This window comes from Schistocerca piceifrons, chromosome 10 (genome assembly GCF_021461385.2).
Source record: "Schistocerca piceifrons isolate TAMUIC-IGC-003096 chromosome 10, iqSchPice1.1, whole genome shotgun sequence".
Classification (NCBI taxonomy): Eukaryota; Metazoa; Arthropoda; class Insecta; order Orthoptera; family Acrididae; genus Schistocerca; species Schistocerca piceifrons.
This window is the reverse complement of record NC_060147.1, coordinates 117,635,579-117,657,568: the sequence shown is the minus strand read 5'-3', so window position 1 is coordinate 117,657,568 and position 21,990 is coordinate 117,635,579. Positions and strand designations below refer to the sequence as shown.

General features: G+C 39.9%; 1 protein-coding gene across 6 annotated transcripts in view; it reads left to right on the top strand.

Moving 5' to 3' along the window:
- LOC124718910 (GA-binding protein subunit beta-1-like) overlaps positions 1–21,990 on the top strand; it is a 93,985-nt gene that overhangs the window by 9,357 nt on the left and 62,638 nt on the right. For all 6 annotated transcript variants that reach the window (XM_047244563.1, XM_047244560.1, XM_047244565.1 and 3 more), the window contains one exon: positions 18,806–18,887. In XM_047244563.1, coding sequence (XP_047100519.1) covers positions 18,806–18,887 — 82 coding nt within the window. The remainder of the gene's footprint in view (positions 1–18,805; positions 18,888–21,990) is intronic.

The window sequence follows — 21,990 nt, the reverse complement described above, 5'->3', positions numbered from 1 at the left end:
CCTTTAAAAATTTGAGACTCTATCACACAGCTCTAGGATAAGAAGAAAATATTGCACGGCTACACACAGCAGCAAAAGAAGTGAGATACACTGGTTTTTTATGAAATGTAACATTTTGTGAGCTATTATCTATCTCCTGCTTTCAAAACTCCATAGGTGCTCTTCTCCATATCTTGCTGGACTACACAAATGGTTGGACAGGTGTGAAGAAGAACACATTGAATGCAGCAGGGCTTCTGCTCTGGTCACTCTTTTAATTTACCAAGAAGTTAGGCAGCAATGCACACGACGTTTCAGAGCTATAGGGTTATTCTGGAAGCGCCTGTAAAAAACTTATTCTGGAAATACGCATAAATCTCTCTTGGGGTACTGGTGCAGCAAGGTATGCAGGTGAACTTTGTGGGATTTGGAAAGCAGAAAAATAAACAAGAATTTAAAAAATCGGATGTCCAAGATGACTTTGAACATGTGTAAATGTGAACACTCAGAGCCCTAATAGTCATTTTGCATAATCACAATGGGTATTCTCCACTGATACCATCCTGACTTGTTGGTGGGTACGTGCACAAAATAATAGTTAGAGGTACTCTGATGAAGAAGGGTGCGTGCACTTAAGAAGCTTGATGCTGTGCGGTTCCTACATATCTACACAAACAACAAACAAATGCCTTGAAAAAGTGGCTCTTGAACTCCGGTTCCTCTTCTACGTTTACGTTTGAGAGTGGTTCAGAGACAGGATGTATCAAAGAAGTAACTGGATGTCGATGGTATTCAGTGCTGGAAGTCATATCTGTGTCGGAAATAGAGACAGAATTGGCCAAGAACATACAGGTGAATGACCAACCCCACTGCAAACCGGAAATTATGGAGCTGGAGTATTTGGTACACACAGTTGTTGTCTGTGGTATTCTTTCAAGTGTTGCAGGTTTCATAACATGATTTGACTTATGCTTATTCAGTTCATTTGCCCACCCACCTGTATTCTGTGGCACTGTACTAACTCACATGTGCTCAATTTTAAGATACTGGAATCCTAATCATGCCACTTTGTCGAGGTGATCAATAATCAAACTCGCAAGCACCCCTGATTTTGCGCGATTCATGAGGTGGTAACAATCACCACTCAACTAATTGATCTGCAAGTGAACTGAAAATCGTGCTCCACTGTTTTCTGGTGGTTTTCATACCTTCTGGCCTGTGCAGTCCCAGTTGACTCTGTGCTTGTGAGACGCATTATTGGTGGCCTCCGGAGCGTGTTCGAGGATGGGATTTCAGCATTCTGATATCTGCTGCATGTGAATTACTAAATTTCCAAGGAGGATAGCTGTATGAGTATGCAAATTTCATAAACAGAATCCATAGTGATGAGTGGTTTGTAAATTATTGACGTCTCCACCTGACCAGGCGTGGATCCAGAATTTTATTCTCGGTGGGAGAATAATACATAAAACTTTTACTGTAATAATAATATATCATTTAATTAAATTTTCACATGTAGTATGTTGTAATGTGATGATGATAATAACAATAATAATTTGTTTGCACCAGTTCTCAGTACACTGAGGTGACAAAAGTCATGGGATGCCTCATATTATCATGTTGGACCTCCTTTTACCTGGTGTAGTGCAGCGGGATTGTGTACCATAAATGTTCGATTGGATTCATGTTGGGCAATCTGGATGGCCAGATCATTTGCTCAAATTGTCCAGAATGTTGTTCAGACCAGTCATGAACAATAGTGGCCACATGACACGGCACGTAGTCACTCATAAAAATTCCATTGTTGTTTGTGAGCTTGACATCCAGGAATGGCTGCAAATGGTCTCCAAGTAGTTGAACGTCCAGAGGATCCAGTCCATTCCATGTAACACAGCCCACATCGTTATGGAGCCACCACCACCTTGCAAAACTTGGTCTATGACTTTTTGGGGTCATCACTATACTCGAACCCTACCATTAGTTCTTATCAACTGAAATTGGGACTCATCTGACCAGGCTGTGGTTTTCTTGTGATCCTGGATTCAACAAACATGGTCACGAGCCAGGAAAGGTGCTGCAGGTAATGTCACGGTGTTATCAAAGGCACTCACATCCGTCATCTGCTGTCATGGCCCATTAACACAAAATTTCACTGCACTGCCCTGAGAGATACATGCATCGTATGTCCCACTTTGATTTCTGCCATTATTTCCACAGTGTTGCTTATCTGTTAGCACTGACGATACTATGCAGACATTGCTGTTGTCGGTCATTTATTGAAGGCCATTGGTCACTGCGTTGTCTGCGGTGAGAGGTAATGCCTGAAATTTGGTATTCTCAGCACACACTTGACACTGTGTGTCTCAAGAGTATTGAATTACCTATTTAATTACAAAATTGAATGTCCCATATGTCTAGTTCCAATTACCATTCCATGTTCAAAGTCTGTTAATTCCCGTCGTGTAGCTGTAATCACATTTGAAGGCTTTTCACACGAACCACCTGAATACAAATGACAGTGCCATCAATACACTGCCCTTTTGTACCTTGTGTACATGATACTGCCGCCATTTGCATATGTGCACATCATTATCCCATGACTTTTGTCTCCTCAATGTATATTCCTTGAGCATAACTTCCAAAAAATTGCAGCTCAGAGAAATACAACATTTAGAAAGCATTAGTCCAAAAATTGACAGGAAGTGCAAAAGGGCTAAGCAGGGATGGCTAGAGGACAAATGTAAGGATGTAGAGGCTTGTCTCACTAGGGGTAAGATAGATACTGCCTACAGGAAAATTAAAGAGACCTTTGGAGAGAAGAGAACCACTTGTATGAATATCAAGAGCTCAGATGGAAACCCAGTTCTAAGCAAAGAAGGGAAGGCAGAAAGGTGGAAGGAGTATATAGAGGGTTTATACAAGGGCGATGTACTTCAGGACAATATTATGGAAATGGAAGAGGATGTAGATGAAGATGAAATGGGTGATAAGATACTGCGTGAAGAGTTTGACAGAGCACTGAAAGACCTGAGTCGAAACAAGGCCCCGGGAGTAGACAACATTCCATTAGAACTACTGATGGCCTTGGGAGAGCCAGTCATGACAAAACTCTACCATCTGGTGAGCAAGATGTATGAGACAGGCGAAATACCCACAGACTTCAGGAAGAATATAATAATTCCAATCCCAAAGAAAGCAGGTGTTGACAGATGTGAAAATTACCAAACTATCAGTTTAATAAGTCACAGCTGCAAAATACAAACGCGAATTCCTTACAGACGAATGGAAAAACTGGTAGAAGCGGACCTCGGCGAAGATCAGTTTGGATTCTGTAGAAATGTTGGAACACGTGAGGCAATACTAACCGTACGACTTATCTTAGAAGAAAGATTAAGAAAAGGCAAACCTACGTTTCTAGCATTTGTAGACTTAGAGAAAGCTTTTGACAACATTAACTGGAATACTCTCTTTCAAATTCTGAAGGTGGCAGGAGTAAAATACAGGGAGCGAAAGGCTATTTACAATTTGTACAGAAACCAGATGGCAGTTATAAGAGTCGAGGGGCATGAAAGGGAAGCAGTGGTTCGGAAAGGAGTGAGACAGGGTTGTAGCCTCTCCCCGATGTTATTCAATCTGTATATTGAGCAAGGAGTAAAGGAAACAAAAGAAAAATTCGGAGTAGGTATTAAAATTCATGGAGAAGAAGTAAAAACTTTGAGGTTCGCCGATGACATTGTAATTCTGTCAGAGACAGCAAAGGACTTGGAAGAGCAGTTGAACGGAATGGACAGTGTCTTGAAAAGAGGATATAAGATGAACATCAACAAAAGCAAAACGAGGATAATGGAATGTAGTCAAATTAAATCGGGTGATGCTGAGGGGATTAGATTAGGAAATGAGACACTTAAAGTAGTAAAGAAGTTTTGCTATTTAGGGAGTAAAATAACTGATGATGGTCGAAGTAGAGAGGATATAAAATGTAGACTGGCAATGGCAAGGAAATCGTTTCTGAAGAAGAGAAATTTGTTAACATCGAGTATAGATTTAAGTGTCAGGAAGTCGTTTCTGAAAGTATTTGTATGGAGTGTAGCCATGTATGGAAGTGAAACATGGACGATAACCAGTTTGGACAAGAAGAGAATAGAAGCTTTCGAAATGTGGTGCTACAGAAGAATGCTGAAGATAGGTGGGTAGATCACGTAACTAATGTGGAGGTATTGAATAGGATTGGGGAGAAGAGAAGTTTGTGGCACAACTTGACTAGAAGAAGGGATCGGTTGGTAGGACATGTTTTGAGGCATCAAGGGATCACAAATTTAGCATTGGAGGGCAGCGTGGAGGGTAAAAATCGTAGAGGGAGACCAAGAGATGAATACACTAAGCAGATTCAGAAGGATGTAGGTTGCAGTAGGTACTGGGAGATGAAGAAGCTTGCACAGGATAGAGTAGCATGGAGAGCTGCATCAAACCAGTCTCAGGACTGAAGACCACAACAACAACAGTCCAAAAATTTTAGAAGCGCATGTATCATGCAATTTATTTAAGAACTATAATGCCAAAAAACTCTCACAACTCTGAGTACATAGTAATTTACATAATATAAAGTTGAAATGTGCAGTCACAGTTACCATTATTTGACATAGCACTACAATTGTGAAAATATCTATAGACTGCGGCTATGAGACATGTAAATGAGAGAGTGCTGTTTTGTTCATTCATTTCCCCCTATGTTTCAGAAGTCAGACTTTCTGTTATTTTTTTATTTGTGGAGACTTTGTCCCATCTTTCCTTGCCTTGTTTTTCTTAATCAACTTCCTGTGACGTGCTGGTTCTACCTGTGAGCTCACAAACTGTCAGGTTTGTTGCCAGCAGCAGCTATGGTCAGCCTGTGAATGGCTGCCTTTTGCTGCCTGGAGCATTATATGCAGCTGGTCAGGCCACAAGACCATCCACATGGGCTAGCAACTGAAAAGTAACCTGCATTAAACATAGCATGTATCATCTAGAATTACTTACCATTTTCATGCCAGTTTATTTTCAGAAAGTTAGTTGTGAAATCTGGAAGTTGATGCATGTACGATCACTCCCCTAACCCCCTACCTCTGTCTCTCTTGTATCCACACCTGCCTCTGACTGTATCTGATTGATTTTTCTATGTAACCTGATCTTTCGGTTGGATAACGTGTGTACATACCACAAAGGTAACATACAAAAGATCACTTTTGCAACTGGGTCAGCACAGCTGTTCTGAGCATCATCATCGTCAGGTGGATGGTACGTTATCTGAAGATGGCCTACTACTAGTACCAAAACTGGTCATATGTTCATTAAATGGCTGTGTGATCGAGACTGTTTTTCACTAATTTTACTAGGGCTGTGTATGGTAGAGACCATGTACGTTAGACCTGTAGGTATCAAGATCTCTGCCCTGTCAAGCATGTGTATTGGGCACACTCTTGTCAATGAACGTCGCCACTCAGCTGCAGCAGAATGAATGGTGAACCTGAAATACTGTGTTACAAGAAACATACAGTGTCTATATGACACTTGACATGTTGGATTAACTGATTGTATGGACTCCCATGTTGATCACGCTATTGTACATGTACTGGTACTCACTGATGTATGTTATGAGTGTTTAATGGAGTTAGTGTTTTAATCTATACCAGACATCAGTGACAACACTACCAACATCACCTTACATACAAATGTGTTGCAAAGGTGTAAAGACACAATCTCAGAAGGAACACTAAACATGTTTATTCTCCTACTACAAGAATAGATTCACAATAACATTGAATGAAGTATAGAACAGTGCAAAATCTCATAGCTGTTGAACATATCAATATACAGGTTCACAGGTGAGGCATACAATAAGCAAGTAAATGTGAGGCCGAGGGCTTGGCTTTCCAGGCTTATACTGGCTGCTGTGCACACGGTACAGTGTTTGCTGTGCCACGAGTCCAGGTTGCGAGGTGACGACCATAGACCGTCCGTGGAGGCACATGTATCACATGCTGTTTGGTTATGCACGCTCACACTATCTGGTACAACAAAATGCTGCAACATATGGGTTATTGTTCAGTGTCCAGTTTTCCCATAAGGTTATGGTGTAGTTTCAAAAGTGTTATACAGCCTTGAGAAGGAGATTATAAAATTTTAACTAAACTATTAAGTTTATTCATATGTTCCATATCATATAACGTGGTGCATTTGTTGCTCTACACACCGAATTAATTTGCAGTCTCTCTATAAACGATGAAAAAAGTATATAATGCAACAAAATGAATAGCTACTTTCAGTCTTTTATTTAGATGTTAAGAATCATTGATACAAACTTTATACATGCATTGCTCGATAGCTCAAAGAAAAAATTTGGACTGTGTTGATCTGAAACGGATTGATCCTAAGGTAAGGCAGTTATGCAACCCCTCCACAGCTACCTACCCTGGCTGTGGGAATTCCTCATCCAAAAAGTGACAAACAATGACAGTATAGAGTGGAGGAGCGCCATAACTTTGGAAAATGACAGCTTCCCCATTGTTAATAAAGCTATAACAAAAATCTTAGTGGTGAGTGAACAAAATACAATTGCCCAATGCTCACTATACAGTGAGCAACTGTAGACCATTGAATCCTTCACCTACCTAGGGACTAAAATTACATAAAAAAGTGGTAAATCACTCCAAATAATGACAAGCTGAAGTCATCTACACTAGTATTAGAAGAAATCCCTAAATTTCAGTTACACAACAAATCACACAACTCTAAAAACTGTGAGTTCAACTAAATACTTAGCGATTACAGTTGTTGTTGTTGTTGTTGTTGTCTTCAGTCCTGAGACTGGTCTGATGCAGCTCTGCATGCTACTCTATCCTGTGCAAGCTTCTTCAACTCCCAGTACCTACTGCAGCCGACATCCTTCTGAATCTGCTTAGTGTATTCATCTCTTGGTCTCCCTCTACGATTTTGTCCTACCAACCGGTCCCTTCTTCTTGTCAAGTTGTGCCACAAACTTCTCTTCTCCCCAATTCTATTCAATACCTCCTCATTAGTTATGTGATCTACCCATCTAATCTTCAGCATTCTTCTGTAGCACCACATTTCGAAAACTTCTATTCTCTACTTGTCCAAACTATTTATCGCCCATGTTTCACTTCCATACATGGCTACACTCCATACAAATACTTTCAGAAACGACTTCCTGACACTTGAATCTGTACTCGATGTTAACAAATTTCTCTTCTTCAGAAAGGCTTTCCTTGCCATTGCCAGTCTACATTTTATATCCTCTCTACTTCGACCATCATCAGTTATTTTGCTCCCCGAATAGCAAAACTCCTTTACTACTTTAAGTGTCTCAATTCCTAATCTAATTCCCTCAGCATCACCCGACTTAATTTGACTACATTCTATTATCCTCGTTTTGCTTTTGTTGACGTTCATCTTATATCCTCCTTTCAAGACACTGTCCATTCCATTCACTGCTCTTCCAAGTCCTTTGCTGTCTCTGACAGAATTACAATGTCATCGGCGAACCTCAACGTTTTTATTTCTTCTCCATGGACTTTAATACCTATTCTGATTTTTTCTTTTGTTTCCTTTACTGCTTGCTCAATATACAGATTGAATAACATCGGGGACAGGCTACAACTCTGTCTCACTCCCTTCCCAACCGCTGCTTCCCTTTCATGGCCCTCTACTCTTATAACTGCCATCTTGTTTCTGTACAAATTGTAAATAGCCTTTTGCTCCCTGTGTTTTACCCCTGCCACCTTTATAATTTGAAAGAGAGCATTCCAGCCAACATTGTCAAAAGCTTTCTCCAAGTCTACAAATGCTAGAAACGTAGGTTTGCCTTTTTTAAATCTTTCTTCTAAGATAAGTCGTAGGGTCAGTATTGCCTCACGTGTTCCAACATTTCTGCGGAATCCAAACTGATCTTCGCCGAGGTCGGCTTCTACCAGTTTTTCCATTCGTCTGTAAGGAATTCGCGTAAGTATTTTGCAGCTGTGACTTATTAAATTGATAGTTCGGTAATTTTCACATCTGTGAACACCTGCTTTCTTTGGGATTGGAATTATTATATTCTTCTTGAAGTCTGAGGGTATTTCGCCTGTCTCATACATTTTGCTCACCAGATGGTAGAGTTTTGTCAGGACTGGCTCTCCCAAGGCCGTCAGTAGTTCCAATGGAATGTTGTCTACTCCCGGGGCCTTGTTTCGACTCAGGTCTTTCAGTGCTCTGTCAAACTCTTCACGCAGTATCGTATCTCCCATTTAATCTTCATCTACATCCTCTTCCATTTCCATAATATTGTCCTGAAGTACATCGCCCTTGTATAGGCCCTCTATATACTCCTTCCACCTTTCTGCTTTCCCTTCTTTGCTTAGAACTGGGTTTCCATCTGAGCTCTTGATATTCATACAAGTGGCTCTCTTTTCTCCAAAGGTGTCTTTAGTTTTGCTGTAGGCGGTATCTATCTTACCCCTAGTGAGATAAGCCTCTACATCCTTACATTTGTCCTCTAGCCATCCCTGCTTAGTCATTTTGCACTTCCTGTCGATCTCATTTTTGAGACGTTTGTATTCCCTTTTGCCTGCTTCATTTATTGCATTTTTATATTTTCTCCTTTCATCAATTAAATTCAATATTTCTTCTGTTACCCAAGGATTTCTACTAGCCCTTGTCTTTTTACCTACTTGATCCTCTGCTGCCTTCACTACTTCATCCCTCAAAGCTACCCATTCTTCTTCTACTGTATGTCTTTCCCCCATTCCTGTAAATTGTTCCCTTATGCTCTCCCTGAAACTCTGTACAACCTCTGGTTTAGTCAGTTTATCCAGGTCCCATATCCTTAAATTCCCACCTTTTTGCAATTTCTTCAGTTTTAATCCACAGTTCATAACCAATAGATGATGGTCAGAGTCCACATCTGCCCCTGGAAATGTCTTACAATTTAAAACCTGGTTTCTAAATCTCTGTCTTACCATTATATAATCTATCTGATACCTTCTAGTATCTCCAGGATTCTTCCATGTACACAACCTTCTTTTATGATTCTTGAACCAAGTTATGCTCTGTGCAAAATTCTACCAGACGGCTTCCTCTTTCATTTCTCTCCCCCAATCCATATTCACCCACTATGTTTCCTTCTCTCCCTTTTCCTACTCTCGAATTCCAGTCACCCATGACTATTAAATTTTCATCTCCCTTCACTATCTGAATAATTTATTTTATCTCATCATACATTTCATCAATTTCTTCATCATCTGCAGAGCTAGTTGGCATATAAACTTGTACTACTGTAGTAGGCATGGGCTTAGTGTCTATCTTGGCCACAATAATGCGTTCACTATGCTGTTGGTAGTAGCTTACCCGCACTCCTATTTTTTTATTCATTATTAAACCTACTCCTGCATTACCCCTATTTGATTTTGTATTTATAACCCAGTAATCACCTGACCAAAAGTCTTGTTCCTCCTGCCACCGAACTTCACTAATTCCCACTATATCTAACTTCAACTTATCCATTTCCCTTTTTAAATTTTCTAACCTACCTGTCCAATTAAGGGATCTGACATTCCATGCTCCGACCTGTAGAACGCCAGTTTTCTTTCTCCTGATAACGTCGTCCTCTTGAGTAGTCCCGCCTGGAGATCCGAATGGGGGACTATTTTACCTCTGGAATATTTTACCCAAGGGGACGCCATCATCATTTAACCATACAGTAAAGCTGCATGCCCTCGGGGGGAAAAATTACGGCTGTAGTTTCCCCTTGCTTTCAGCCGTTCGCAGTACCAGCACAGCAAGGCCGTTTTGGTTAGTGTTGCAAGGCCAGATCAGTCAATAACCCAGACTGTTGCCCCTGCAACTACTGAAAAGGCTGCTGCCCCTCTTCAGGAACCACACGTTTGTCTGGCCTCGCAACAGATACCCCTCCGTTGTGGTTGCACCTACGGTACGGCCATCTGTATCGCTGAGGCACGCAAGCCTCCCCACCAACGGCAAAGTCCATGGTTCATGGGGGTAGGGATTACAGGAAACTTTTCTATGTGAGTGTACCAATTTAAGTTATTTGTAACTGTGATTACAGTTACAAATAACTTAAATTGGTACTCTAGCATAGAAAATGTTTCGGGGAAAGTGAACCAAAGGCCACTTCAGTAGCAGTAATCTTGGAACATAGGTTTACTAAAGAGATCACCTACATTATGTTCACTAAAGAGATCGCGTACATTAGGTTTACTAAAGAGATCGCCTATATTATTCTTGTCCGTCCTCTTCTGGAGTATTGCTGTGTGCAGTGTGAGATCCACATCAGACAGGGTTGTCAGAGGACACAGAAAAACTTCAAAGAAGGGGAGCTTGTTTTGTATTATCGTGAAATAGGGAAGAGATTGCCATGGGTATGCTATGCGAATGGGGCGGGGGGGGGGGGGGGGGGGGTGGCAATCATTAAAACATAGGTGTTTTTCATTGCGGCAGGACCTTTCCACCAAATTTCATTCACCAACATTCTCCTCCAAATGCAAAAATATTTTTGTTGGCACCCGCCTTCATTATATGAAATGATCAATGTAATAAAGTAAGAGAAATTAGAGCTCACATGGAAAGATTTAAGTGTTCGTTTTTCTCACACACTGTTCGAGAGTGGAACAGTAGAGCAATAGCTGGAAGATGGTTCAATGAATACTCTGTCAGGCACTTTATTGTGAAATGCATAGTAGTCACGTAGATGTAGATCTTCAATTTCTGACACTGCCTACTCGTGTAACATGTTGAGGTTAACTGCAGATTTTGCAGTTTACTCCGTAAAGAAATATAGATTGACAGTTCTGCCTCTCATGTGTGGTAGCTCAACAGATTCTCTCTTGTGGGCTGTAGGGTTTATATGTAATGAAATATGTTTTTTATGAACCCATAACTTGGTATTGTATTGATGGATGTGTCCCCACACAGCTGGTAGCATCACCAATGAATACAGTCTTCATTAAGAACTGTTCATCCATGAATGTCTCAAACAGCAAACTGTTGTCTTTTTGTTTATTGATATCTTTCACAGCACAGACAAAGAGGGCATTCCTGACTAAGAGAAGTCTAATGCTATCAAATATAGGTCTTAATTTGAGGAAGAAATTTCTGAAGAATTTATGTTTGGAGCATGGTAGTGAATAATGGAATGTGGGAAAACTGTAAAAGAAGAGAACTGAAGCGTTTGAGGTATGATGCTGTAGAAAGATGATAAAAATTAGCTGGACTGATAAGGTAAGGAATGAGGAGGTTCTTGGCAGAATCTGAGAAGGGAGGAGCATATGGAAAACCCTGGCAAGAAGAAGGGACGCGATGATAGCTCGTGTTAATACATCGTAACTGGTGCTTAGGGAGTTGCAGAGGGTAAACACTGTAGGGGAGGACAGAGAATGGATTACATCCAACAGATATTTGAGGACATAGGATGCAAGTGTCATTTCAGATGAAGAGGTTAGTATAAGAGAGGTATTTGTGGCAGGCTGCATAAAACTTGCCAGAAGACTGATGCATCAAGGGAAAAAAAAATCTTTCTTTCTACTGCATAACTGTAAAATGTACTACATAAAGTTGAGAAGCTTCTACGAACCATTGTGAAATGGGTTATTTTTGAGGCCCAGCCTTCAAACACAGTAGGTAAAACCATCATCCAGCTTCAACTGACTCATCAGAACTGATGGCCTGACTGTATGCTTCACATCATAGCTGCTTCATAAGCTGTTTACATACATACAGATATACAAAATAATTTTGTTGGTTAATCTTTTGAGTTGGTAATGATGCATATTTTCAATTTTGTTTTGAACTGATTGAGATTCACACAGTATTCTCTCTGTTCACCTCTGCAAAATAAAGTCACTATCCACTTTAAGTGCATTGCCCCAAAAGATAATTCCATAGGACATGAAAAACTGAAAATAAGACAACACACTTACCTTTAGGTCAGTGTCTTTGATGCTTGTTCGGTGAGGAACAACAACAACAACAACAACACTGCTCTGAGCTTCTTGTGTAGTTTATCTGTGTGCTGTTTTTGTTTAACCTGTGCTGTAAGGGATTTTTCATGGGATTTTTCATTAAATGTATTACCATTAATGTCCACTTATGGTGCTTGAAGATCATTTGTGCTTACTGTAAATAACATAATATGCATCTTTGTGAAATTAGGACTTAAACTGTTGGCTGTGAACTACTTGTAGGCCCGCTCAGCTATTGTCTTAGCTGTGTCTGGTAAGGTTTAGATTGGGCCCTTGATTAGTATGCTTGTGCCATCAGCAAGAATTACAGCTTCTGAGCTGTCCTCTAAATTTAATGGAAGATTGGTAGATCATTTGTATGGATTAAGAACAAGGAGGTATTTAGTACTGATCCTTGAGGGACCCCCCCACATGTTACTTTCCCCCATTCTGAAGCAAACCTCATGTCTTTGATGCAGTCTGTCAGTGAGGCCCTTGTTTTCTGTTAGCTAGTTAGTAGTTATATATCTAAAAACAAAGATGATGAGACTTACCAAACAAAAGCGCTGGCAGGTAGATAGACACACAAACAAACACAAACATACACACAAAATTCAAGCTTTCGCAACAAACAGTTGCTTCATCAGGAAAGAGGGAAGGAGAGGGAAAGACGAAAGGATGTGGGTTTTAAGGGAGAGGGTAAGGAGTCATTCCAATCCCGGGAGCGGAAAGACTTACCTTAGTGGGAAAAAAGGACACACACACACACACACACACACACACACACAGACATTTGTAAAGGCAAAGAGTTTGGGCAGAGATGTTCTTGACCAATGTGCTTCAGATTTTTACACGATACCCTAATAAATGGTTTGAGACACATAGGCTAAATGTTATATTAGTGTACATGGTATATAAACCTCTATTACTATATAAAGACAAGTTGTTGTTTAAAGTTGTTACCAAAAACCTCAATAAGTTCTCGATTGATTTACTTCAGATTTTTACACAATGCTGAAATAAACAATCGGACAGACATAGGCAATATATTTTTGATATATCTAATACATAAATACATATATATAGTGTGCTAGAGGGTAACATTTACAAAATATCTCGAAAATTTCCTGACCGATTTACTTCACAATTTCACATGTTACTCTAATAAACATTTGGAGAGACACAGGCTGTATATTTTTAAATAATATAACATGAAAAGGTGTGGTTTCATATTCATTCTCACAGTTGTTTTAACTTGGATATCAGGGCATTTAAACCATTAGACAAATTATTTGTTTGACATAATTATATTCTTCCTCCTCATATGTAATTTTAAACAAAAATTTTTTACACAACAATTGCTGCTTTGTTTTCGTTGTCGCAGTCAGTATTAAGAACAAACGAAACAAACACCGTCCGAAGATGCCTTGAAGGCCCTATGATGCCGATCGGCCACCATGTCCTTCTCAGCCCTTAGGCGTCACTGGATGCGGATACTGAGGAGCGTGTGCTCAACACACCACTCTGTTGGCCGTTGTCAGTTTTCGTGACTGGCACTGCTACTTCTCAATCAAGCAGGTTGTCAATTGGCCTCACAAGGGCTGAGTGCATTCTGCTTGCCAACAGCACTCAGCAGACCAAGACGGTGACCCATCCAAGCCCAGCAGTGCTTAACTGCCAGCAACTGGTGTTACCACTGTGGCAAGACCATTCGCAGTCAATAATAAGAGGAAAAAGGAATCTTGTATTTATGGCTTATCAATGTACGATTATAGTATTATTATGGAATATGAATCATATGAAACCTCGCATTCATAACCTTCATAGATTAAAACTATGATAAATACTGTCATTGAAGCTATTATCCTCACATATCTAGCACCTGGAGAGGTCTCTTCTGTACCCCTCATGTTGATGATCCCAATCAATTTACCCATTCATTTTAAGTGACTTCAGTTCCCAATCAAGGTTTCATTTGCAATAACAATAAACAAGGCTAAAGGCAAGAGAGAGACGGGAAGAGGGAGAAAATGGACAGATTGAAGGGAAGGAGGAGATGGATAGTGTGAGGGGGAGGAGAAGTACATGGACAATGAGAGGGGGGGGGGGGAGAGGAGGAGATGGACAGAGAGAGGGTGGAGGAGGAGTTAGGGGACACACGAATGAGCCCATTAGGACTACGCAAAGTACTTAGTGACTTGCATTTGCCTTTCTTTGTGCCCATACTTCTTTCATTCTTTTACCGTAGGCTTCTTTTCTTTCTTGAGACCACGTTGTTCCAGTCTTCTTCTTTGGTTTCTCCTCTTGGTCAACTTGCCACTTGTGAATTTTGGATCTGAAGATTTCCCTGTTTTGGATATCCTCTGGTGTAATTCCTGCTAGTTTCAGATCTGTTTTGATTTCGCCAATCCATTTCATTGGGTCTTTTTTACATATATACTTAGCAGTTGCAAAGCATTGCCAGGGTTGCAAGTCTTTCAAGCAAGCAAAACTGAGAGGCAGTTTACAGCTTCTGCTCAGTTAAGTGAGTCTGTATTGTATCATAGTCTACCATCTTCAATAGTTTTGGAAAGACTAGGGGAATAAAATGTATTTGTGCTGAGGGGTGGTTTGCTTATCTTCACCTTTATAGATGGTTGTTACTACAGCTTATTTAAATCTGCCAGGAAATATTGATTACAAAGGAAACATAAGGGTAATCCTGTAAAGCCGGCTCAAGATTTTAATAGTCCCCTAGAAATATCATCATAACCAACATAGTTACTACTTTTTAGTGACCTGATGAACTATGTAACATTCTTAGTGTTTATATTTTTGAAGCTAATATCAGTTGGTAATGTGTGCAATGCCTGCACAGGTAAATTTAATGCATCTGTATTTTGTTTTTTACTAGTGAATGCAACATTTGTTTCAACAGTGAGGAAATGGACAGTGAATTGAAATAGTTATCATTTCTGCCATCTCTTGCTTAGTAATGTTCCACACTCTTTTTGCCTTATTCTTGTAGTGTTTCACTTTTAGTGTAGTGGATGTGTTTTGCTTTTTTAATAACAAACTGGATGATTTTACGATAATGGTGGTAATGAGGTTTCAGTTTTTTCACTCCAGCTCATCTTCTGATTTAAGTAAAGTAGAGCTGTCTATTCCTAACTCAAGATGCAACCCAGGAGTTATTCATTCCTTATCTTTATTCTGTTTAGTTTTACCCTTGTCATCATCATCATCATATCATCATCATCATCAGATGATCAGAGCCTATTGCAAAATATTTTAGACAAGATATCTGTATGGTGCAAAAATGGCAGTTGACTCTAAATGATGAAACATATGAAGCTATCCCCGTGAGCACTAGAAGAAACCTGCTAAATTCTGGTTGCATGACTAATCAAGCAAATCTAAAAACTGTGAATTCAACTGAATATTAGGGATTACAGTTACGAGCAGTTTAAATTGGTCCTATCATATAGATAATGTGGGGAAAGCAAATCAAAGACAGTGAGTTTTTGGCAGGAATAGCAACCGGTCTATTAAAGAGTGTGTACGCTATGCTTGTCCATCCTCTTCTGGAGTACTGTTGCACGGTGTGAGACCTGCATCAGATAGGATTGACTGCAGAAATCGAAAAAGTTCAAAGGAGGCCTGTTCATTTTGTATTATTGCAAAATAAGAGAGAGAGTGCCATGGATGCTATACAAAAATTGGGGTGGCAGTAATCAAAACAAAGGCATTCTTTGTTGTGGCAGGATATTCTCATGACACTTTGATCACCAGCTTTCTCCGAATGCAAAAATATTTTGTTCGCAGTCATCTACATAGGGAGTAATGATCATCATAAAAAAATAAGAGAAATTAGAGCTTGCACGGAAAGATTTAAGTGGTCATTTTTCCCTTCATGCTGTTTCAGAGTGGAACGATAGAGAAATAGCTTGAAAGTGGTTTGATAACCCATTGCCGGGTGCTTAATTGGGAAATACAGAGTAATTGTGTGGATGTAGACATTTGTTGTTGGGGAAAACAAGACTCAAAATGCTACAGGAATATGTTTAAGAAAGGGCAAAATTTTCTAACTTCATCTATATAAATTTGTCCCCAACAATCTTCTACAGTTTCTTTCTGAATACCACAGTGCATTCATTGCTTGAGTCTACAACACACTACTTCTCTTTTACAATCTATACTATATTTTGCAGTTAACATTTGGCCTTTATAGTCAGATAAACTGTTGACTATTGGTTTTACAACAAAATTGCTGCAGGTTATTGTGTCTGAAAACAAATTTTCAGTGTTTGTTGTGCTATGTACCTGAATCTTCATAGGAGATTTTACTGCAGCTGAACATTGACAACTCTAGGTTCTTTGACGAGCACTATCTGATAGAAGTGCTTCACTAAAGTCTCCACAAGCAATGATTCTCCATTTAAGCTTGCATAACATTAAAACTGGTCCTAGCTGTTTTATGAAGCTTAACATACTTTCTGCTGTCATTATGACAGTGTGTTTGCCAATCGACCGTTGTGGCACAGCATTCAAAGAGCTGATCAACACAATATTGGTTAACCTAAAGGGCCTGGAACTTATCTCATCGTGTTTTTGCACGTTCTACACCTCTGTGGACAGATGTACCTGTGATTCTGATTGACCATTCTACTTCTTGCGCTTCAGGGAGTGTCACTGGTAGTTTTGACAACCTTGTCACAAATGATTATTTTCTCATCCACTTGTCTATTACTATTCCACAAAAACTGTTTGTCATTCTTCTTGATGTGCAGTTTGGAGCACAAGAAGTTCCTCTTGCATATTTTACCTGGTTGTACTTAGACCTCTCTGATATTCCTTTTACTTGGGGGAAGGGGAAGGGGGGAGAGGGGAGGGAGCACGGCATTACAGGTTCACTGAAAATTTGCAGATGTGAATTGCCTTGAGCTGTTTGGGTTCTCTTGTTAGATATGATTCCTTAAGTTTGCCCCTCTTAGTTAAATTTACTCTCTATTATTCTTGTTGTGCCTCTACACCATTAACTGAAATGATATATGCTGACAGAAAGTATCTACTTCCTGTTATTTTCCCCAAAATGCCAGTGAAATATTAGTAAAAAATATTTCCTGTAGAGTACTGAAAAGGTGTCATTATTAACGTGAAACCTCCCAACATTTAAAAAGGAATCTAGATTATTTTTCTTACTTCTGACTGCAAGACACCTAGGTTGTAACTCTGTATACTATATTGTTAAATGAATACTGAAGCTAAATGAAAGAATGGTTGATTGAATGAATGAAAGAATGAGGCAGGAACTGAAATTGAGGTTAGCAAAGCAAAAGCTGAAATGCATAACTCCATTTTCAAATATTTGTTTACAAAGGAAAACCCAGGAGATTTGCCCAGTTTAATTCTTGTACCACTGAAAAGATGAATGAAATAAGTATTAGTGTCAGAATGTTGTATTTTAATGAGCTTGCAGACAACATTAAGAGGCATTTTGCAGGTGATGCAGTTATCTATAACGAAGTACTATCTCAAAGAAAATAAATATACAATCAGATGTTGTCAAGATTTCAACATGGTGCAGGGATTGGCAACTTGCTCTGAATGTTCAGAAATGTAAAATTTTGCACTTTACAAAACGAAAAACATGGTATCCTATGACTATAATATCAATGAGTCACCGATGGAATTGGCCAACTCATACAAATACCTGGGTGTAGCACTGTTTAGGGATATGAAATGGAATGATCACCTAGGTTCAATCATGGGTAAAGCAGATGGTAGACTTCAGTTTATTGGTAGAATAATGGGGAACTGCAATCAGTCTACAAAGGAGATTGCTTATGAATCACTCTCGTGACTGGTTCTAGAATATTGCTCAAGTGTGTGTGACCCGTACCAGATAGGACTAACAGCAGATACTGTATGTACATGGAGAAGAGTAGGATAAGTGGTCACAGGTTTATTTAAGCCATGGGTGAGTGTCACACAGATACTGAAGGAACTGAACTGGAAGAATCTTAAAGATAGATGTAAACTATACTGAGAAAGTCCATTAACGAAGTTTCAAGAACTAGCTTTAAATGATTGCTTTAGGGATATACTACAACCCCCTACATATCGCTCACAGAGCGATTGTGAGGATAGGGTTAGAATAATTACTGCATGCACAGAGGCAGTCAAACAATCATTCTTCTCACGCTCCATACGTGAATGGGACAAGAAGAAATCCTAGTAACTGGCACAATGGGATGTACCCACTGTGGTGCAGTTCATGGTGGTTTGCAGAGTATAGATGCAGATGCAAACCATTACTTAACTCACCCTCTATAATTCTTGTTGTCCTTCTACACCATTACCTGAAATGATATATGTTGACAGAAAATGTCTACCTCTTGATATTCTCCCCAAAATGCCAGGTGAAATGTTAATAAAAAATACTGTCCTCAGAAAACTGAAAAGGTGTCACATCATTAACTTGGTACCAAATGTACAAGATGCTCTTCTCTTCCCACCCCACCCACATTTTTTAAAACCTAGAATATTTCTCTTCCTTCTTGCTGCAAGACACCTAGTCTGCCATACTGTATACTTTATTGTTAAGTGGGTACTGAAGGTAAACAACTGAAAACAGGAATTTGTAAAAGAGAAGTGGCACACACTTCTTTTGCAGGCAAGCTATACATATGTATTATACCTGTGCATGTTTTTCTAGCTCTGAGTTATGCTCATAGTAAAAATGAAGAGCAGATCATAAGAAAAATGTTATTGCAGACAGTTGTTGTTGTGATTTCTGTGTAATAATGTCACTTATAGTTTGTGAGGTTCTTGGTGACTCATTAACAGATGGTTTTCAGGTATTTGGAATATCAACATCACAAAATGCAACACGTGACAGTAACAGACGAGTCAACAAATGAACCTGGCATCATCATTCCTGTAAGTACATCTTCTTCATAGCAGAAACCACAACCATAAATTTGTTCAGCAATGGTGACATATTTCCACTTAGGCCTCTTCTTAATTACACAACTATTTTTGGGTTAAAAAACCATTTTTGAGTGTTTACTTAGAGCAAGATGACAGTGATGTGAAAAATGCCTGAGAGTTGCTTTTTAAGCTGAAACTAATTGTGTAACTAAGAATGGATTCAAGTAAGCGTTACAAACTGACTGAGAAAATGTCACCTTCATTCCTTTAAATATTGATGGTTATAGTTACATTTTTTAAGGTTTGGCTTTGTAGTTTAGTAATGGTGTCACAAAAAATACCCCTTTTTATTTTTTATCTGATGTTGTAACATAGTTGATAATTTTCAGAGTCCAAGTTTTCAACCTTGAAAACACTTGTAATAACATTTTGTGGCAAAAATACCATGAAGTTTTGCCTCTTTTTTCAGATTTTTGTCTATTACTTGGAAACTATGCATCCTACTGAAAATGAGCAATAAATTTTGTGTTGATTGACCTGCTTAAATGTCAAAATTGGTGCAGCCATTTGACTGCAGTCAGTTATCAGAGTTCGGACATTTTTATAAACTTAGCTAAGAAGTTGGCTCCAGTGCCTGTAACTCAAAAACGGCTACTCCAGATAAATCAGAGAATGGAAAACCCAGGATGGAATGTAACAATATTATGAGAAGGAAAGTTGCTACTCATCATATAGCGGAGATGCTGAGCCGCAGATAGGCACAACAAAAAGTCTCTCACAATTATAGCTTTCGTCCATTAAGGCCTCCGTCAACAATAGGCACACGTATGCACATGTACACACACTCACGCAAACACAGAAAGAAAGGAGTGCTATTTCTGCAAGGTTCGCAGGAGAGCTTCTGTAAAGTTTGGAAGGTAGGAGACGAAGTACTGGCAGAAGTAAAGCTGTGAGTACCGGGCGTGAGTCGTGCTTGGGTAGCTCAGTTGGTAGAGCACTTGCCCGCAAAAGGCAAAGGTCCCGAGTTCGAGTCTCGGTTGGGCACACAGTTTTAATCTGCCAGGAAGTTTCATATCAGTGCACACTCCGCTGCAGAGTGAAAATCTCATTCATGAAATTTCATGTTAGGAAAGGATCTAGTTTTTCAGTTTTGGTCACTATTAAGCGTTCATATACTTGAAAGCTGAAGTAATTCCATTTTGTCATTTTTTGTGAGTCAAAATTATTCAATGAAATGAAAATCCCAATAGGAAGACATATATCTGTCCCAACTTCAGGTGTAGAGGTATCTGTAGAACACATCAATTGACATGTCATAAACAGCCAAGGCTGCCATGCCCTCTGTTCCATTGTTTTTGTTTCCATCGTGACCCGTGGCTAATCTTCCTGTGTTATGTGAGGGACTTGTTCAAAATTCTTTAGTGTCTTGCAAAATTCTCATTTCCTTGTTGTGCAGTCAGTGCATTTAAAATTTGTGCTCCAGATTGAACGGAGGTATGGTTTATAGGCGATGCCAAATTGGCAAATGGTGATGTGGTTAAAGCGAAAGAGACAGGCCTGGAAATGCTACTACAATCCAGTAATGATAGAAAAATAGCAGCACATCATAAATTATTGACTGGTATGGCTGAAGTTGAAGTTCCAGTGCTTGTCAAAGGAAGTAAAATAAACTAAAAATGATTAGATCATTGTTGATAAAATTCCCTGCACCGTTAAGATCGAATCTTCAGTCATGCAAGAAGGTTTTTGATTTTTGATAAACACTGCTTTTATTATGGTGAGGAAATTGATGGTAATTGGGAGAAACTTAGCAGACTTCCCCATGCAAAATGAAATATTATTCATAAAGTGATGAAACTTGAATTAAGAGATTCTGTTAGTGAGGTAGCTGAAAGGTGAGGTAATGTCTGGCCTTGTGAAGTATTGGAAAATATCTGTGATGAGGACTTTTGTGCTAAAGATGCTCAATATCGTAGGTTTTGTCAGAGGGATTTTAACAGGTGGAGGAAAACAAGGAACTCCTGGATCCCCACACATACACTACTGGCCATTAAAATTGCTACACCATGAAGATGACGTGCTACAGACGCAAAATTTAACCGACAGGAAGAAGATGCTGTGATATGCAAATGATTAGCTTTTCACAGCATTCACACTAGGTTAGCACTGGTGGCAATACTTGCAACGTGCTGACATGAGGAAAGTTTCCAACCGATTTCTCATACACAAGCAGCAGTTGACTGGCGTTGCCTGGTGAATCGTTGTTGTGATGCCTCGTGTAAGGAGGAGAAATGCGTACCATCATGTTTCCGACTTTGACAAAGGCTGGATTGTAGCCTATCACAATCGCAATTTATCGTATCGCGACATTGCTGCTTGCATTGGTCGAGATCCGATGACTGTTAGCAGAATATGGAATCGGTGGGTTCAGGAGGGCAATACAGAACACCGTGCTGGATCCCAACGGCCTCGTATCACTAGCAGTTGAGATGACAGGCATCTTATCCGCATGGCTGTAACGGATCGTGCAGCCACGTCTTGATCCCTGAGTCAACAGATGGGGTAGTTTGCAAGACAACAACCATCTGCACGAACAGTTCGATGATGTTTGCAGCAGCACGGACTATCAGCTCGGAGACCACAGCTGCGGTTACCTTTGATGCTGCATCACAGACAGGAGCACCTGCAGTGGTGTACTCAACGACGAACCTGGGTGCACGAATGGCAAAACGTCATTTTTTTGGATGAATCCAGGTTCTGTTTACAGCATCATGATGGTCGCATCCGTGTTTGGCGACATCGCAGTGAACTCACATCGGAAGCGTGTATTCGTCATCGCCATACTGGCTTATCACCTGGCGTGATGGTACGGGGTGCCATTGGTTACACGTCTCGGTCACCTCTTGTTCGCACTGATGGCACTTTGAACAGTGGACGTTACATTTCAGATGTGTTACGACCCGTGGCTCTACCCTTCATTCGATCCCTGCGAAACCCTACATTTCAGCAGGATAATGCACGACCGCATGCTGCAGGTCCTGTATGGGCCTTTCTGGATACAGAAAATGTTCAGCTGCTGCCCTGGCCAGCACATTCTCCAGATCTCTCACCA